The sequence below is a fragment of the Anser anser genome (assembly GCF_964211835.1).
Source record: "Anser anser genome assembly, chromosome: 2".
NCBI lineage: Eukaryota > Metazoa > Chordata > Aves > Anseriformes > Anatidae > Anser > Anser anser.
The window spans coordinates 157,785,370-157,802,135 of record NC_139721.1 but is presented as its reverse complement, the minus strand read 5'-3'; the positions used below and the strand labels follow the sequence as shown (position 1 = coordinate 157,802,135).

Here is a 16,766-nt window from a genome sequence, read left to right as displayed (position 1 = left end):
CCAGTGCCCAAAACACAACTATTTGCCCCCCCCCAGCTTCTGGGGCACTCTGCCCAATATCATAAAAAGCAGGCTGCAGACTCCGTAGGTTGCCTAGGGCGCTGGCACCGAGAGCAGCCAGCGGAGCACGTTATGCTCCTGCCTGTGCCAAAGTACACATGGGCTCTGCCTACCAAAGGGACCGAGTGGCCACAGCTCCCAGTAAAGCCCCGCCGGCCTTACTGGGAGCCACAGTTGCCCTGCCCTTCTGAAAGGCAGCTCTCTGGGTGCTCAGAGTTCATGCCCCAGCAAACACGCCTCAGATCCACTGCCCGGGAAGACGATGCTCAAAAGGTGCCTGTGTCTCCCCTTTTGATCCCAAGGTGTTGCCACCAGGTTTGGCTGTTGGCCTGTAGGTAAATACGCCTCAGACTGCGTGCAGTAAGGCGAGGGCTTTGGGGATGAGCAGGTCAAGGGAAGGCCTTGGCCAACAGAGACAAGGTTTCATGTCAGGAAACTCCTGCAGTCACCTCTTCCACCCCGAGACCACAGCCTGAGCCTGCCAAGCTTCGTTTCAGGTGTCTGCATGGCTGCTGTGTGCGAGCACCTCAAGGTTTAGGTCGTGTTTCTCCTCTCCTGGGTGAAAGGGAGGTCATCTTTCATCCCCGTTTTGCAGACAGGGAGCTGGGCCGTACACAGGCTACCTATTTTAGAGGCTAAGCGCCAGGCTTAACGTCGTCATCCCTCAAGAGATCAAAGCTGTGGATAGGAGAGAGGCCTGAGCTTATGCCTACCTAAGCACCAAACTCTAGGCTGAGCCAGGGGCGTTCTTCTGGTTTAAGGTATGCAAACACGGTTGATAAATTTCTACAAAAAGCCACAAGAGACTCTAGATCAAAGCTTTCAGCACACTCACCCAGGAAGAGGGTGAATTAGGTTGTGCAGCCTTTGTCCAAAAACTGTTTCAATATTTGTGTGTCAGAAAAGGCCTCTAGGAGGAACCTGAGAAAGCCCTGCCACAGAGCGCACCGCAGCCTGTCGAGGAAGGGACTCAAATCCTCAACCAAACCAGACAGGGGAAAATTCAAGAAGATGACTGTTGCCTCCCAAGCAACGATCCTAACCAAGTGGGGTTTAACAGAGAACACCAACACCAGTCTTGTCTGGGCTGGGTCTCCCAAGCCAGGCTGGAAATAGATTCCCAGTACTGGTCGTGTGTGAGGGGAAAGTGCTCACCAGGCAGGTACCAACCATTCGGGGCTTTCAAAAGGTTAAACCACAGTTCACGGTTAAACTTTGGGATCTTTATGAATCACCCAGGGTCAGAGCAGATATTAGACAGAAACGGTATTGACTATGTCTCCAAATCCTGCGCAGCTGCCCACGTACAGCCTGTTTCCTTCAGCAGCAGAACCTGAAGGAAATTCTCTCAGTGTTCTGCTTAACCCTCTTGAAGTTCACAAGGATCCCACAGATGCATCAAAAAAATGCAGAAAAGCCTTCTCTTGACTACTTTCCCAAACAGAAACGAGACCAGTGGAGACCTGCTCCCCCTCATTCCACCCACGAGCAGGATCTGACTCTGAACTGCGAGCACAGTCCCGCACCGCTCACCCATCTCCTTACCGAGCTCCTCACAAGTGTTCAGAGCTGCAACCCCTCAGCTGCTGCTGTGAACACAATGTTCTGCAGGTCACTCCATCTCGCTCCAGGATCACAACATTAACACATTTGCATGCCTGCTCCAGAGGAGCCAAAAGTATCAGGCAGAAATTGCCCTCCTGTAAAAGGGCCTGGAGCCAGTATTTAGCTTGGCTTTACCTATTACCCGCATCTGGCAAGTAGATTTTGCTCCTTTTGGCTTCCAGACTAGGGCACATATGGATATCAGGAACGGATATCTACTGGGCATGAAACTAAATATAGATCCACGTGGGACCATGGCAGTAAGGTGAACGTAACTGGCTTTATTCTGCCTACAGAGGAAGCATTCATGGTGAACAGCAGAATTTACCCACACAATTTTCACTAAATGCAGTTTATTGAATTTTCTTCTTGCTTTTCAACAGCATACTCCACTGTAATCTGATGTTGTAGTAAGGGACCTGGTAGGCAGTCCTCCACAGGCTAAGAAAGTGATTTCACAGGGTGAGTTTTCACCAACCACAGCTTTATTGCTAGGACTCACTGCGTAAGACACTGCAGAAAGCCAAAGAATAGTAGGAAACAGGGTTGGGGAAAAAGCTGAGAGGTCAATTAGTTCATCTTCCTGCCCAATGCAGGACTGACTGGCATCAACAATTCTCGACAAATGTTTGTTAAATATGCTTTTAAACAGCCCTCCCCCCCAGCGGAGCTCCTACCGTTTCCCTAGGCTTTAACTCTCCTCAGCCTTCTGAAATGATGCTGAGAAGTGACGGTTGCCTCAGAAGTAAGGCTCAAAGGGAGGTCACAGAGGGGAACTGGTGGCACACAGAGGTTCAGTGATCTGCTGCCCACGGTCACATCACAAGTTGGTGACAGAGACGGGACAGGGGAACACTTCGCCACACCTGGAGCAGCTGGTGAGCAGCGCACGCAGATCAAATCCAGAGAGCATTTGCTGTAGAAGACACTCTTCCAAGCCATAACACAGCCAGCTTTCTAAAAGTCACCACACCGTGCTGCCCACGGTCAGGCACGATTTCGCTGTGCTGCTGCTCAGAAGGCTGAGAGCAGCCCACTGCTAACGTGCAGACATGCCCTGTGTGGTACACCCACAGCCAGGCCCCGCTCTTATCTATACCAGCCCAAACCCGTTGATTCCATGGGCCCACCAGGATGTGAATCATGCGTGCCCCTGCTCCACCCAGCTGGCATGCTCATCTCGCCGACCTTGGCTTCAGGACTCCCGTCTCACTAGGACAGGGACAGCCATTTAGTAAGATTTTGTATGGGACCGCTGCACCCCGTGTAATTTCGGCCTACAAGGCGCTATGGCAAGTGGAACATCCAGTAGCTAAGAAGAATTGCTACAGAGCTCCCTTTGAGTATGAAGAAAGGGTGAAACATGTCCTTGGAATGAGTCTGTGAACAAGCTACCTCCGAGACTTGAAGATGTGAGACTAAACAACAAGGCTGAGAACACGCCACAGGCCCTGGAGGGTCACCATGTGGACATACAGTTTATTTCCCCAAAGGTCAGTGTTTGTTTATAGTGTTTCTACAACAACCACCCTGAATTGCTACTGCTTCCCAAATGTATAGTTTCTCATAAAGAGGAATTCTGATGTATATAAAAACAACAACAAACCATTGAAGGTCCTCCTCATCCCTATGAAGTTAGGATTACCCAAAGGCCTGCTTACGGTCCCGCTATGTTCTCTGCACATGCCCAGGATTACAGTCTCTAAAATGGGATAAAATGCATTATTTAAGCTTCTGTTTGCTGTTGTTGGAAAAAATTCCTCTCTTCCAGTGGAAAAAAACCTGGAATGAAATGAGTCATTCCTGGAGAATTCAATGGCAAGCTTTTCCCGGGAGGGCTGTCAGAGAATGCCCGAGATTAGAAACCAGACCGCATTCAAAGCTAAAGCCCAGAGGACACTGTGGTATCATGAGGTATCTGTTAATAAAGAATAGCAACTTCTGTTGGGTTAAATCTTAACTGAAAGGGGAGGGGAAGGGGGGGGTGCCTCACAAGAAAACGGTGAGCGTACCAAAACTGACGCCCAAGGATGGCCCCCTTCTAGGTGAAGGCCCTCAGCAGCAGCCTGCATATGCTGCTTTCAGACCCAGTGCTGAGCTCAAGGAACAGGTTGAAAAAAATACAGTGGTCTTTGTTAAGAGGAAGGTCAGAGTAGAAAGGTCTTCAAGCCTTAAAATGCAAGGATCGCAGAGGGAGGGTTTCTTGGTCATCTGAATGTGGCCACAGGACCCGCTAGAGGAACCGACACTGATGCGTATTTCACTGCAGACCTATTCACAAGAAAATGCACAGGGTTCTGCCACTTCAGGGTGAAACAAAATCAGTGCTGGATAAAAGTATGCTGGTTTAGTCACACTGTCCCTCATGCTCTAGACTTCAGCATTCTCCTGAAACTGCTCCCAAGGTGAGGAGGCTTCACATCCAACCCAAGCACGCAGTAGTCTACTTCCACTTTGTGTGGCTCTCATGAAAGCCATTTGGTCTCAGCTGTGCTGTTCTCTGCCCCATGTGTGCCCTCACCACCCAGAAACGCTCTGAAATTTGGTCCTATTGCCCAAGTGGTGTTCACGGAGAAACATCTGCAGCTGCTGACTGTGCAACTAGAGGGACAATGTCTCCATCACCTCCCTGAGTTTGGGGACTTGTTTGCTGGGGGAAGGTCAATGTACTTATGCCATCAATTAATAGGCTTTAACTTGAGATTATTTTAAGAAGAAGAAAGCCTGGCTTGGAGTCAGAGAATACAACTGAAATGCATCTGGCCTACTAGCCAGAAATACATCTGCCTACTAGCTGGAAGCCACAGGGTAAGATTATGTTTCTTCACATACACGTGGCCTTCATCATGGCCTTCAGAACAAACTACCGCTCAATTCCAAAGTGAGCAGTAGGTGCCCTAAAATTATCTTTTAGCCATAAAGAGAGGAGTACCTCATTGTTCACACAGACTAAGTCCATCGTCTGTCCGAAAGCATCCGTGACTTTCTGCACCACTTCTTTGAATTTGACTGGTCTTGGAAACTGGATAATCCTGTATTTGCAAACAAATATAACAGTAGTATCGAGTTAGTAAAAGCATATTGGGATTCAGTATTAGACTGACAATTCAGAAATAAGGACTGGTGTTCTTCTATCACAAAACACAGAGCTTGCTCCTTGCTCTTACACTTATAAAAATGCTGCTTATCTGCTACGCCCAAGAGGAGACTTGACCTACCCTTAAAGAATATCTACCAAAAACCCTAGTGTAGCTCCTCTGTTCCTTCCCCTGCTGTGTTTCCAGGTTGAAAAGAAGAAAGTCCAGCAGCATTTCATGAGAGAAGCCCTAGGGTCACACATCAGCGAGTGATTTATCACCTCCATTTTCAGCAAGTGCCTCTGAACAGGGAGCAGGGATGGAATGGTGCAGTTTGGCATCCTGTGACTCTCCTGTACCATCACATGCAGCCACTCCAGAGGCACATGTCAACAGGTACAGGCTAGCCCTACACTGATATTACTTGAATTTTCTTTGCTTCTCCCATGCAATTTTGACCATCAGCCTGTGGGTTTCCAACCCTGTGGCCTGCCCTGCCACATTCACTGAGCATCGAGCAGCGGTGATTCCATGAAAATGTCAAGTAGGGAAGGGCGTGCAAGCTTTAACTCCCAGCTCTATTTTTATGGGACCCGTGCCTAAAATCTGGTTATCTTAAGTAAGTGTCATAGGCTGCTAATCAAAGGACATATTTCTGTAGACTTGCAGCTCAGCTGCGCTTCAGCAAGGCTCAAGAATTAAAAAGAGAAAAGGATCCAAATGGGCACCCTACGTCCCTGGTAAGAGGCATTTAATGACTTCCAGTTTGGAACCACTTTGAGTGCATGCAAATCCCAGGAGGTACTATGGAGAACAGGATGATGAGGCAAGGCTCTTGCATATAAAATCGTAGTTGATTTCAGGGGAATTAATCCTGCTGTGAGCTCATCTGCAGCTGGCTGAAGTCAGTGGGACATTGTTGGGTAAAAAGGGTAATTTGTCCCTGTACACAGAAAGGGACTGGGGTGGGTACATACCTTTTCTCTCCTTCATATTCAAACTTGATCCTGACATTTCGCTGCTGAAATGAAAAACAAAAAACAGTTAGGTCCCAAACTGTGTCCCGGACTGACAGGCAGATCCAAACCGCAGAGCAGTTCTCAGGGAGACTCCCCTAACTCTGCTGGGTGTCTGATCTATTTAGGGCCAAGTTTCCTGCTGGACTTTGGGGAAACTCCACTGCTTTGCTAATAAGTGTACTTGCCAAAAAAAAAAAAAGTCTTCTGTAAACAAGAGGACACTTACTCATGTCAAGAGGATGGGACTAGTCTCTTTTCGGTTGGGCCCAGTGACAGGATAAGAGACAACGGGCACTAACTGAAGCACAGAAAGTTCCACCTGAACATCAGGAGAAACTTCTTTACAGCAAGGGTGACAGAGTACTGGAAGAGGTTGGCCAGAGAGGTTGTGGAGTCTCCTTCTCTGGAAATATTCAAGACCTGTCTGGACACAATCTGTGCAACGTGCTCCAGGTGACCCTGCTCGAGCTGGGGGCTTGGGCTAAATGATCTCCAGAGGTCCCTCCCAACCTCAATCACTCCATGACTCATCTGTATAATATTAATAAATTGCACTTAGACAAGGGCAAAAGGGCAAGAAGCAAGTATATCAGGCATCACTACTCCATACACGATAATTATGCACCCTGAACTCTAGCTCACCTCAGGAGAAACCTTTAGATTTGCCCAAATAAGTTCCAGTGGATTAATGGGCAGACTGGGAACACAACCACACAGACACCAGTAAAAGCCACTTCTTCTCTCCTCTATTTGTGTATATTTAGCAGCTATCGTAAGACCGAAAGAAGCCTTTTCATTCATTCAGCTTCTCAGACTGAGCCTGAGCCAAGCATCCCTCCAGCATCCCTTGGCTCGTGCCAGGACTTTCCAATGGCATCCAAGGCAGATCAAAAACCCTTTTACTTCCCAGACCACGTTGTCACCCCAGTTAACCAGGGCTCTGCTCCCACTAATCCACACAAGCCTCCCCCCAAAAAGGCTTTCTTCCTGAAAAAAGCACTCGCCACCTCCTTCAAAAGTACAACCCCAGGGAGGACTCGGTCCCTCACCACCAGGGATAATCCCTGACTGGGTGGATGACAGCCCTTCCTGAGCGAGGCCCTTATCTCTAACCCTGGATTTCCAGCGCATGAAGGCACACTTTCCATCCTCTCAGAGGGAAAGCAGAGCTGCAGCAAAACAGCTTTGACTCTAATGCGGAAAATGAGCTCGCTGGGTGTCCTTAGGTTTATTTTTAAACGGGCAGCTCCCTGAGCTCTGCAAACACCCAACAAAGTTCAGGAAGCTGAGCCTAGAGGAGACTCAGTCAAAAAGCTTAAAAACCCTGGCAGGTAGAGGGTAGCACACTGCATCACCTGGAACACATCCTTTTTAGCTCTGCTTGTGGCATTTCCAAACAGGACTGGCAGAATTAGTCCTGGGACCGTCACAAAATGGGGCTTTTCAGCAGCATTACAGGCACTCACATCACCTTGGTGTCTGCAGCCAGTTCTCCAGACCCACGATGTTTGGACAAACTCTAGGTTTGCTTCTAGAACCAGGCCCAAACCATAAAAATACCAATCCAGGTATTTTTGGACAAAACAGTCCAAAATTGAAAAGAAAAGATGACCACAACAGACCAATGTTGAAGGTCCAAATCACTCTTGAGAGACAGCCAAATATGTGTGGGATTGCCAATTTTGATTATCAGTTTGGAAAAGAAAAAATAAATAAATAAAATAAATAAATAAAAAGAGAGAAATGGGCTCTCTTATGCTATTTTTTATTTAATTTATCTGAATAAAATATTCAGATATTTCATCTGAACAGGGCCTGGCTAATTCACCTCTCCTGGATGCTGGAAGCGAATCAGCCAGAGTGGATTCACAGCATGCAACCCTGTAGAGTCCTCTTCCAAAACAAGAGAAAAATCAGGACAAGGAACTTTCGAGGTTTCTCCTTACAAAAGAGCAGGACGTGTAAGGGGAAAAGCTCACGCAGCTCCAGCCTCACTGCAGGAAACCTTTCAAAACACAGGTTTCACTTTCAGCGCAGACCTGAAAGCTGCACTGAGCTGGGATGGAGCACACACGGCGTGTTTGTGCTGAGCAAAACAAATTCCGCAGACAAATAAGTTTTAAAAAACAGCTTGTGGCTGGGAAACGTCAAAACACTTGTGTAAAGCTCCAGAGAGAGAAGAAAAGGAAAAAAAAAGAGCCACGACCCTGCCGCATCCTTTTCTTCCACATCAACAACAGGGCTGATGTGCTATGGCCCGAAGCCAACAGAAGTACGCCAGCTGCCCCACATTGCTCCGCTCTTTTTCTGAGCAAAGCAGTGAACACACTGGCTGCATCAGAGGAATGAAAACCCACTTCGTTTGTTAACGAGATTATTAGTTTTTTGGCTGATGTAAAAACCACTAAGCTCTTCCCTCCCTCAAGGCAATCAAGATCTCACACATGTAAGCATTTTGAAGAGGGGAAATACATATATATTTATACGTATATGTATTCTGAGGAGTTGGTTACAGCTATTTTGCAGTTTTCCCTTGGCTTGCTCATGTTTTTGACTCACTGCTAAAGCTGAATTCATCACTGCCACCAGCAACAAATACTTTTTTCCTTTAAAAAAAGTGGGCAGTGCCCAAAGCGCTAGGAAGTCCCAGGAGGATGCAAAGCACTTCCTAAATGCTGGAGCGGGCTGCGATTTTTTACACCCATGGAAATCTGGTTTGGAGCAACTTGTTTGAGATCACACAGGGAGCCTGGGGCAACGCCAAGCGCTGGAGTTAAACCTCACACAAGCCTGCATCCAGCGCTTCAGACACGTGATGAAGAGGAGGCAGAATTAGCATCTTTTCTGTCAGGACCTCAACACGACATGAGGGCATTGAGGCGGAAGAGGCACCAGTTGTGCAGGCTGCTGGGCCCCCCTTGCTTTTGTAATTTTGTGAGGAATTATGACAAGAGCAACTCTTCCTTGCACAACCCAGGCCGCACTACTCGTCCTGCCTAAGCCTCCCTGCCGTCAGATGTCAAATGAGGTTAATGACAGACTCTTTCTGCCCCACAATCAGAAGGCCATCAGTTGGTAAAGGCGAAGAGGCAGAGATGTCTAAGAAGGGCGTGTGTTAAATACAGCAGCGAGGGTAAGGCCGTGCTGTGAGGAATCGGCCCTCACGCCAAGCTGCAGTAGATGTCTGCTATGGTTTCATGGAGAACTTCGAAAGCAAGCAGGGGACACCGTGGTGCTAGGACATGAGGTGATGAAGTAGAGCAGCCAGGTCCAAAATTTAGACCTTTGGTCTCCAGGGCTGCACGTACTTCAGTGAGCACCGTGTTCTCGTACGACGTGGCACCGGGGAGCCCGAGTCTCAAATGGCGCCTTGAGGCCCTGCTGCGACACAAACAAAACCAGCGACAACACTGACAGGAAATACCACAGTAATTCCCTTCGTTTCTGGAATAATTTCTTCCCCGAGATACTTGTACTGGCATTTCCTCCAGCCTCGTTAACAAATGGCTTCTGGTGTTTTACTCGTTCTTGCCATCTGCCTCGGAAAGGAAAAGCAAAGCCACTGCAGCGGCCACAAATACATCACCATCTTTCCAGGCTTTCTAGAAGGTATTTTTAGCTCCTTCCTTAAAACTTCTAATTTCACTAAAAGAGGAAAAGCCCTACAGCCTCCGAGCACTGACAGGGCTGCAGCTACGTGCTTGGGATCAGGGTGAAGGGGAACGCGATGGTGGCGAGGGGGAAAGGTCTCCTCCAGCACAGCCCTTGAGCAGGGGCTCGGTGGGGGACATGGGGTGAGCTCAGCTGCCCGTGGAGCCCTCCAATACACCGGGGAACCAGAGCGAGCTGGTTCGGATTAAGCGAGATGTCGGAAAAATGGAAAAAGCGCTTCCAAACGAGGTGAATCATGATCTGCTAGAGATCCCTGAAGAGCCGACTGCTGTTTGTAATAAAAGCACACACAGAGAGAAGCAAAACACGTAGCAGGGCCTAAAATGGAAACGGCTTCGGAGGAACAGGAGGTGCTGAGCACCCTCAGCCTCTGTCTACACAGAGGGGCGACCAGACTGGGGGCACAGGCCCAAACTGGGCAACACCATGCTGGTAGAAGACATCCGACCACACAGGGCCATCCTGGCTACATCACCACGGATAGGGAAGGGATGACCAGTCCTGCCAGCAGACACCCAGCAAGACACCCCTGCCAGTGTGTCAGCACGGCACCAAGAGCTGAAGCACCAAAAATTGCCATCCTGCAAAGTCCTCAGCCAGGGTTAAGTTCAAATTCAAGACTCCCCTCATCGTGGTCTCTCCTCTTCTCTTCTCAAATTCAGCTAATGGTATCCTGGTCTGAACCCAGAATGAACAAAGAGGGTCATTCCAGTTTTGCTCTTACCCAACCATGACACCTACTTCGCCTCAGTTTCCCCTCTGGGTAACATTGGGTAAAATAAGGGCAATGAAAGAGATCTATTTCTGCATGCTGGAGGGTAAAACATTTTCAACTCTTTCATTTTCTACTTGTTGGCTTAGGAAACAATGAGAAAACCCCACAGAGCACTGTGGCATTCAAGTACTGGAGATTTAGTTACTCTTTCATACAAAGCCACAAAAAGGTGGGTTTTCTCCTCAACTTCTGGCTTCAGCCAAGAAAAATAAGCACCGGAGAGCCAGGCCAAGGGGACTTCTCTACCTCCCCAACAAGCATATTGTTTGGATTAGTCCTGTGCTCACCCCTGCTTTTAGCAACGGGACGTACGTTACAAGCCAGACAGCTGGACCGTGTCCCTAAACCACAATAGGAGATGACTAATCCGCGTCATTAGGAATTATCCACACAGAACCCCCACGCGCTTCGGGTTGTTCAGCAAGTCGACAGAAAGGGTTTTGTCTGGGATTGCCCCCTTCTCCTCCTGGTGGGTGGGAGCTACGAGATAGCCTGGTCCCCCCGAATCCTTACAGCTTTCTTCCTCCAAATAAGAAAGTCCAGCAAGTGAGCCCCTGAGGCCAGTGGAAAGATTATGTCTAGAGGGTTTGCTGCTCCTTCTTACAGATATTTTTGTTTTATGCAGCTGCACAAATCACAGATTTCAAGATGTCCATCCACAACCACCTACCTGGCAGGGAATAGCTTTTTCCCAGTAGGATTTCTGCTGGGTGTTACCTTGTAGCACCCAAGTCAGCTCCACAGCAGCCAAGGGGAAGCCTCCTCCCCAAATCCTTGGGACTTCACTGCCTTTGCCAGATCCAGCCAAGCCTCTCCCAGCCGATGCTATTCCCCTCTTGGTCTCTTGCTTCTGCCCCCATGGTGTGGGAAGACCCCGCAGCTCTCTTCATAGCAACTCTCATCTTCAAGGTGCTATTTATGGACCCCCATTATGTTCCCCAACAATAAAACTGAGGTGATAAAGCCAAATTCCTTTTTAGGCTGCTTGAAAACCTACAGAGAGCCCTAGAACATGAGCTATATTTTATCCCAGTTATGAGCAAGCCTTATCCTGCATTCAACTTGCCAAAGGAAAGAGAGTCCAGAGGTAATTTACTAAAAGAACAACTTTTAGGTCAGTCTGACACTTGCTCTGCACGGGGAAATGTTCCCGACAAATATTGGCCTTTATTGCCATGGGAGAACTCGCAATCAAAATTAACGTGGCAGAGGAATTGCTAGCTGTCATCAGCTGTGATAGAGGCCCACGCCAATGCCTCGTCATTAGACCGAAGCACAGCACTGACAACCGGCCTCGTCCTGCTGGTTGCCAAGTGCTATTTATATAATTAAATGGATGTGCATATAAACAGACAGATGCAAAAGAAGTTAATATAATTGCTTCTTTCTCCCCCACTGTTTGGGGTTTCTAATTCTTTGTGGTTTCCCTTCTTATCCCACTCATCTTTCTCATTAGGGATCACAATGCACATCTTTATGCTGCCATTTCCTCCTGCCCCTCTCTCACATCACGTAAGAACAGAGCAACTGCTATAAACTGCCTCTGTTTGTTCAGACCAGAAGACTGCCTGAAAGGACTCCTTCCAGCCATGCCAGGGGACACGCTAGGAATAAAGGACGGATAAAAGGAATAACAGAGGAATAACAGAGCAGAGGATGCACTGGGAATAACGTTAGGAAGATCTCTGTGTTCCCAAGAAACAATTCCATTTAAAGACTGGGGCTCACACATGGAAGGAAAACGGTGTCAGCCTCTGACCCTCTACCCTGTTTTCTCACAAGGCAGAAAGGCATCATACAAAGTGGTTGCCACACCTGACCTGGTCCTGGGAGACTCAAGTTCAGCTATCACAGCTGCTGCCAGCTTCCTGGGCAATCTAAGTGATGGAACTCGTTTGCATCGTTCATCACATATTGCTAGTCTCATTTCCAGCTTGTTCTACCACGGAGCATTAGACATCCAGAAACTCAGCCTTAGTCCAGAAACTCATTTGTAAGGAAAGCCAACTAAAAAAAGAAAGATTTTTAAGCAATTTGCCTTAGGAGAAGTTCATTCCATAAAACAATCTAAAGGAAAAACTGTCATTATCTTTGGGAAGAAATACTGTGTAGCACACACCACCACAGACTACTTTCTTGTGTGGCCCAGTCCTATCAGCAATACGATCTGGCAGGCTCCAGATTTCATCTCCTGTCAAGAGAGCACTAAGGAACCCCTCCAAGAGACAGGGATGAGGTAGCATTTTGGTTGCATTTCTTTGTGGACCAAAAAAAATGCTGCAAGTCACAGAGGGACAAGACGGTTAGTCAACATATTCTGGCCTAAAGTGTTTTTCAGCGGAAATTTGGAACAACGACTGAAGGATTCCCATGCCTCAGAAAAGCATTCTTCCACAGAAAAAAATAACTTTTGTTTTTTAAGCTAAGAACTTAACGTCCAGACCCATGTATTTCAGTGTGAGAATGCTTCTACAGGGCCTCATAACAGACACCTACAAAGAGAATCCCAAGAGGAGAACTGAGCATCTAAATGCCCCGTGCCTTATCCCCTGTCCAAGAAAGGAGAATGTGCATTGCATCGTTCAGCCCAAATCGGCCAACTTCATCGTAAAAAAAAGTGGGAACACCAAGTACCAGAGGAACAACAAATCACAGGCATGACATTTCTAAAACAATTTCCTCCTAGCTCCTGCCATCAGATTCTAAAACAAAAAAAAAAAGACCCAAACAAGTCAATTAAAAGTTTCTGAGTTGCAAACATGAACCAAGTCCCCGCTAATTCCACCTACTTTGGCCACTCCCCACCTCGCAGACTAGACTCCCATCATCCCGCGAGCCAGACTTGTTCCAGCTAGTCCAATTAAGTGAAGCAACAATTCGACATACTCCAACGCCCTTCATCTCGTGGGGCCTGTTGGTCTGAATCTTCAGCCCCGGATGTGCGAGGGGTGCGGGATGCTGACTACTTGTGCCTCCTCCATCGGAGAGCTCTGAGTAATTCTGAGCAGGCAGCTACAGCCGATCCGCTTATGGATAAAAAGAAAAACGATAAAGGAGGAAATGCTTTTCCAAGCACCCGTGTTGCAATTGGGAAGAACAGTTGGATTCCTAACACGATAAGACTAAATGCATGTGGCAGCCAGCAATTCTAAAGCTGATAGCAGAGCACAACGTGACCCTATTAGCGAGGTATAAATGAGGATATGGAGTGGATGGGCTGCGGATCCAAACTTGTTTGCAAGAATTCAACTTTATGAAACCTTTGCAGTTAACAGCTCAGACAATGAAAACTATTATTTTCCTCATTTTTGACTAACTATCTGGTTAACCATACGTCTGCAGTGTTTATAGCTATAGTTTTCAAAAATAACAGCAGGAATTTTCTCCCATTGTGAGGAAACAAACACGGCATTTAAGAGAAGTCTAAAAAGTTTTGCTGTCCTGCAAGCATCCTGAGATGGCTTGGTATGGTCCCCACCCATCAACTTGCAGAAAATGCTACCCTCAGAGCCATCCAAAGCCGCGCTGGATTGTCTGCTTTGCCTGCAGCTGCAGAGCCAGCTCCGAATTTCTCCGGTCAGTTCTGTAAACATCTTGGATTTATTTCAGCGTGAGCTGAACACAACTCCAGTGATTCAACTTGGACAGCTGCTACCGCCAGGACACACTTTAAAACAGACATGCTACGTGTGCGTGTGTTTTCGTCTGCGTGTGTCTAGGAAGTCTGGAGGGATTTGGGAAAAGGATTTTCTTCCTCTACACTCAGAGTTTTTTGTTAGCAGCACAAATGCCATTAAAATAGGCACGACAACTGTAAATGACAATTTGGTTTCTTCCTTGCTAGGCATTCAGCAGTTGTGATGTCGATTACAAGCTTACTCTAAGCCATAGCATTAGAAGAGGAATTCCAAGTGGATTTGCTTGCATACTCCTCCAGCAGCTTCCCAGCACCCCTAATTATTCCCCCCCCCCCCCTTTTTTTTTGGTCTTGGTATTTTGATGACTGAATTTTCTTCACAACTTTAGTTTTGCATGCTATTTGTTCCTTATGCAAATCGTCTACTAAATCCCCTTTAGCTATTACATATTATATCAATGTCAGCAAATAACTTCTAACATTGCTCAAGGGACAAGGTTTTTGCTCACTAAATCAACTCTGAGCACGCGACAGGGCCAAAACGTTTTGTTTTAGGCGCATAAAGATAAACACCAGTAATTAATATTTAAACACTTTATATAAGAATGACATTATTCCTCCCCAAAGAGCCTGGGTGTCTACAGCTCAAAGTTGGCAGTCCATCTTTAAAATATCTGAAGTAAAATGTGCGTGTGATAAATATTGTATTTCATCAACACCGTCAATAGAAAACATTTGACTAATCTAACTCTTAAAGCTGCAGTGCTTGTAACAAATTCTACTAAATTCAGTGCTAAGAGAAAGAAGAGCCTTGGGGTGGGACTTGAGATTTAAAACCAGTTTCAGGCTCTGTCTCAATATTTAGGAATGATTTGGAGCATAATTTTCATCCTCTGGTCTTCCATTGTCCCTCTGTGATACGGGGCTGCCTGTAGCTTCTTTGTAACTCTTCAAAAAGAGATCCTAAAGCTTATGCCGTGGTAAAATTATTTTATTTCTGATGTGCTGAGCTCCTATAGAACTTGTTAACTTCATCTCTAATATTTAAACTCTGTGTTCCTGGCCTGGTGAGCACTATGCTCCCCTCTTCAGTCTACTACAGTTTGGGGTGGACTCAAGCAACGCCTTACCTGTTTGCTGGAGTGGACGCTGTTTTTATTCCTGTTGTTGTCCAGCAGCCCCCCACATTTGCCCAACGCTGCCAAATCCTTCATAATAGAATTCAGAGCTTCTTCTTCATCTGCAAAAGAAGATAAGACAACTGAAGCACAGAAGGTAACCTCACCCCTGAAAACAGGGAGTAAAAATACAGCATCGTATATGCAGTCTTTCAACCCAAATGGGTCCGAAGTCATGATGTGCAGCATTCCTGTCGAGGGAGGCATTCTAAGATTACACACCACGGCCCCTCCCAGCCCATCGTGTGTAGGAAATGAAAGTTTCTTCATCACAGAAGACACAGATCCCCAGAAGAGCCACATTTGCTGCCCATGGGGCCCTTTAGAGTGGGACCCATAGGCCAGATGTGGTATTTGGCGGGGCTGGATCCAGGTTGTAAGGTGGCGCTCTGTAGGACAGCAATCTCTCCGGACCCAAAAAGCTCACGCAGCAGGTGACGGAGCACAACCCAGCTTCATCTCCTCCTTCCCTCCCTCTTCATTAAAGACACTCAAGGGCCACAACTGACTTTCAAACCTAGAGCCAGCGAGAAACCAGGGGAGCGGACAAGAAACCTGTTAGAAGAGGCAACAAACCCAACTATCCAGGACAGAAGGGAGACACACTGAGAGGGCACACGGTATTTCTGATTTCTGCGGTAACAAAAGGCTTTTGATGGACCCATCTGATATGAAACCAGTCTCTCCCTTTTCAACACTTTTACATCTACAGGCATGACTTCCTAAAGCAGCTATAAACTACTGCGTTGCAAAATACAAACCACAGGCACTAAAAGACCGATCTAGACCTAGGGCACAGCACGCTGTGCGTGCTGCCATGCTCGTGATACAGTCAGGAGGGGCGGATATTAAGTTCATGCAGCTGTTACTGGATAAATACAAATACAGCTACCGCATTTTGTGGAAAACCAAGCGCCTCCAGGACCCGAGCCACCCCTACGCCAAGCTGCGTGTACATTTAACTCCAGGTCTGCGAGCAGGCGGAAGATGACAAAAACCTGCATGAAATGGCGTGGGGCTGGACCCAAACACGGAGGTTCTTTCCCCAGGGATGTATACGCCGTGGATCTTCACGCTCAGACACAGCACCACCTCCTCTTTTTCTGTTCCTCCTGTGTCATGTGTGGCCGGGTCACATCAGGACTGAAGCTGTGACAAAAAGGGTTTAAGAAAAAGGCTTCTCATGCATGCCAGGTACCCAGAGCCACCTCACTAAAGTAAGGGCGAAAAAGGGGGGGAAATGTTGAAAATCTGGTATTTCTTCTAAAGCTCAAAAATCTTATTTCTCTTGTAGTCAATGCATCCATATATATTTAATATTACATTTATTATTTTATTTATTATATATTTAATATGTATATATGAAGTACTTAACAGTATGGTTCCTTGCCCCTTCCACATTTCCCTGCTCAGTGAGCACGTGGATATGTTTTTCGGGAGGGGTGGCAGGGAACACAACCTGGGATGCTACAATAAAGCACTCAAGAAAATGAGAAAGTTTATGAGAAGGTTTATTGCTAGTTCAGGGGGAAAAAAAAAAAAAAGGAGAAACAAAAGAACTAGAATTTTCCTACTTTCTGTTGTTGTTGAAAAAAGGGACCCCTGGGGACAAGCCTAGTTTTCCAGACAGATTTTGTAGTAGGAAAAAAAACAACACAAAAAGAGAAGAAAAAAAAAACTTATTTTGTGGAGGGGGAAGAGAATGGGGGAGGGACAAATGAAAAAAAACGCCATACACAAAAA

General features: G+C 46.9%; 1 protein-coding gene across 4 annotated transcripts in view; it reads right to left on the bottom strand.

The window, feature by feature from the left end:
* LOC310894848 (mitogen-activated protein kinase kinase kinase 3-like) overlaps positions 1-16,766 on the bottom strand; it is a 77,188-nt gene that overhangs the window by 24,924 nt on the left and 35,498 nt on the right. For 3 of the 4 annotated variants that reach the window (XM_083825448.1, XM_083825451.1, XM_083825449.1), the window contains 3 exons: positions 14,976-15,085; positions 5,720-5,763; positions 4,598-4,697 (listed from right to left, as the gene is read on the bottom strand). In XM_083825448.1, coding sequence (XP_083681574.1) covers positions 4,598-4,697; positions 5,720-5,763; positions 14,976-15,085 — 254 coding nt within the window. Of the gene's footprint in view, positions 1-4,597; positions 4,698-5,719; positions 5,764-13,094; positions 13,235-14,975; positions 15,086-16,766 lie in introns of those variants that run through there. The other variant, XM_083825450.1, reaches the window with a different exon arrangement.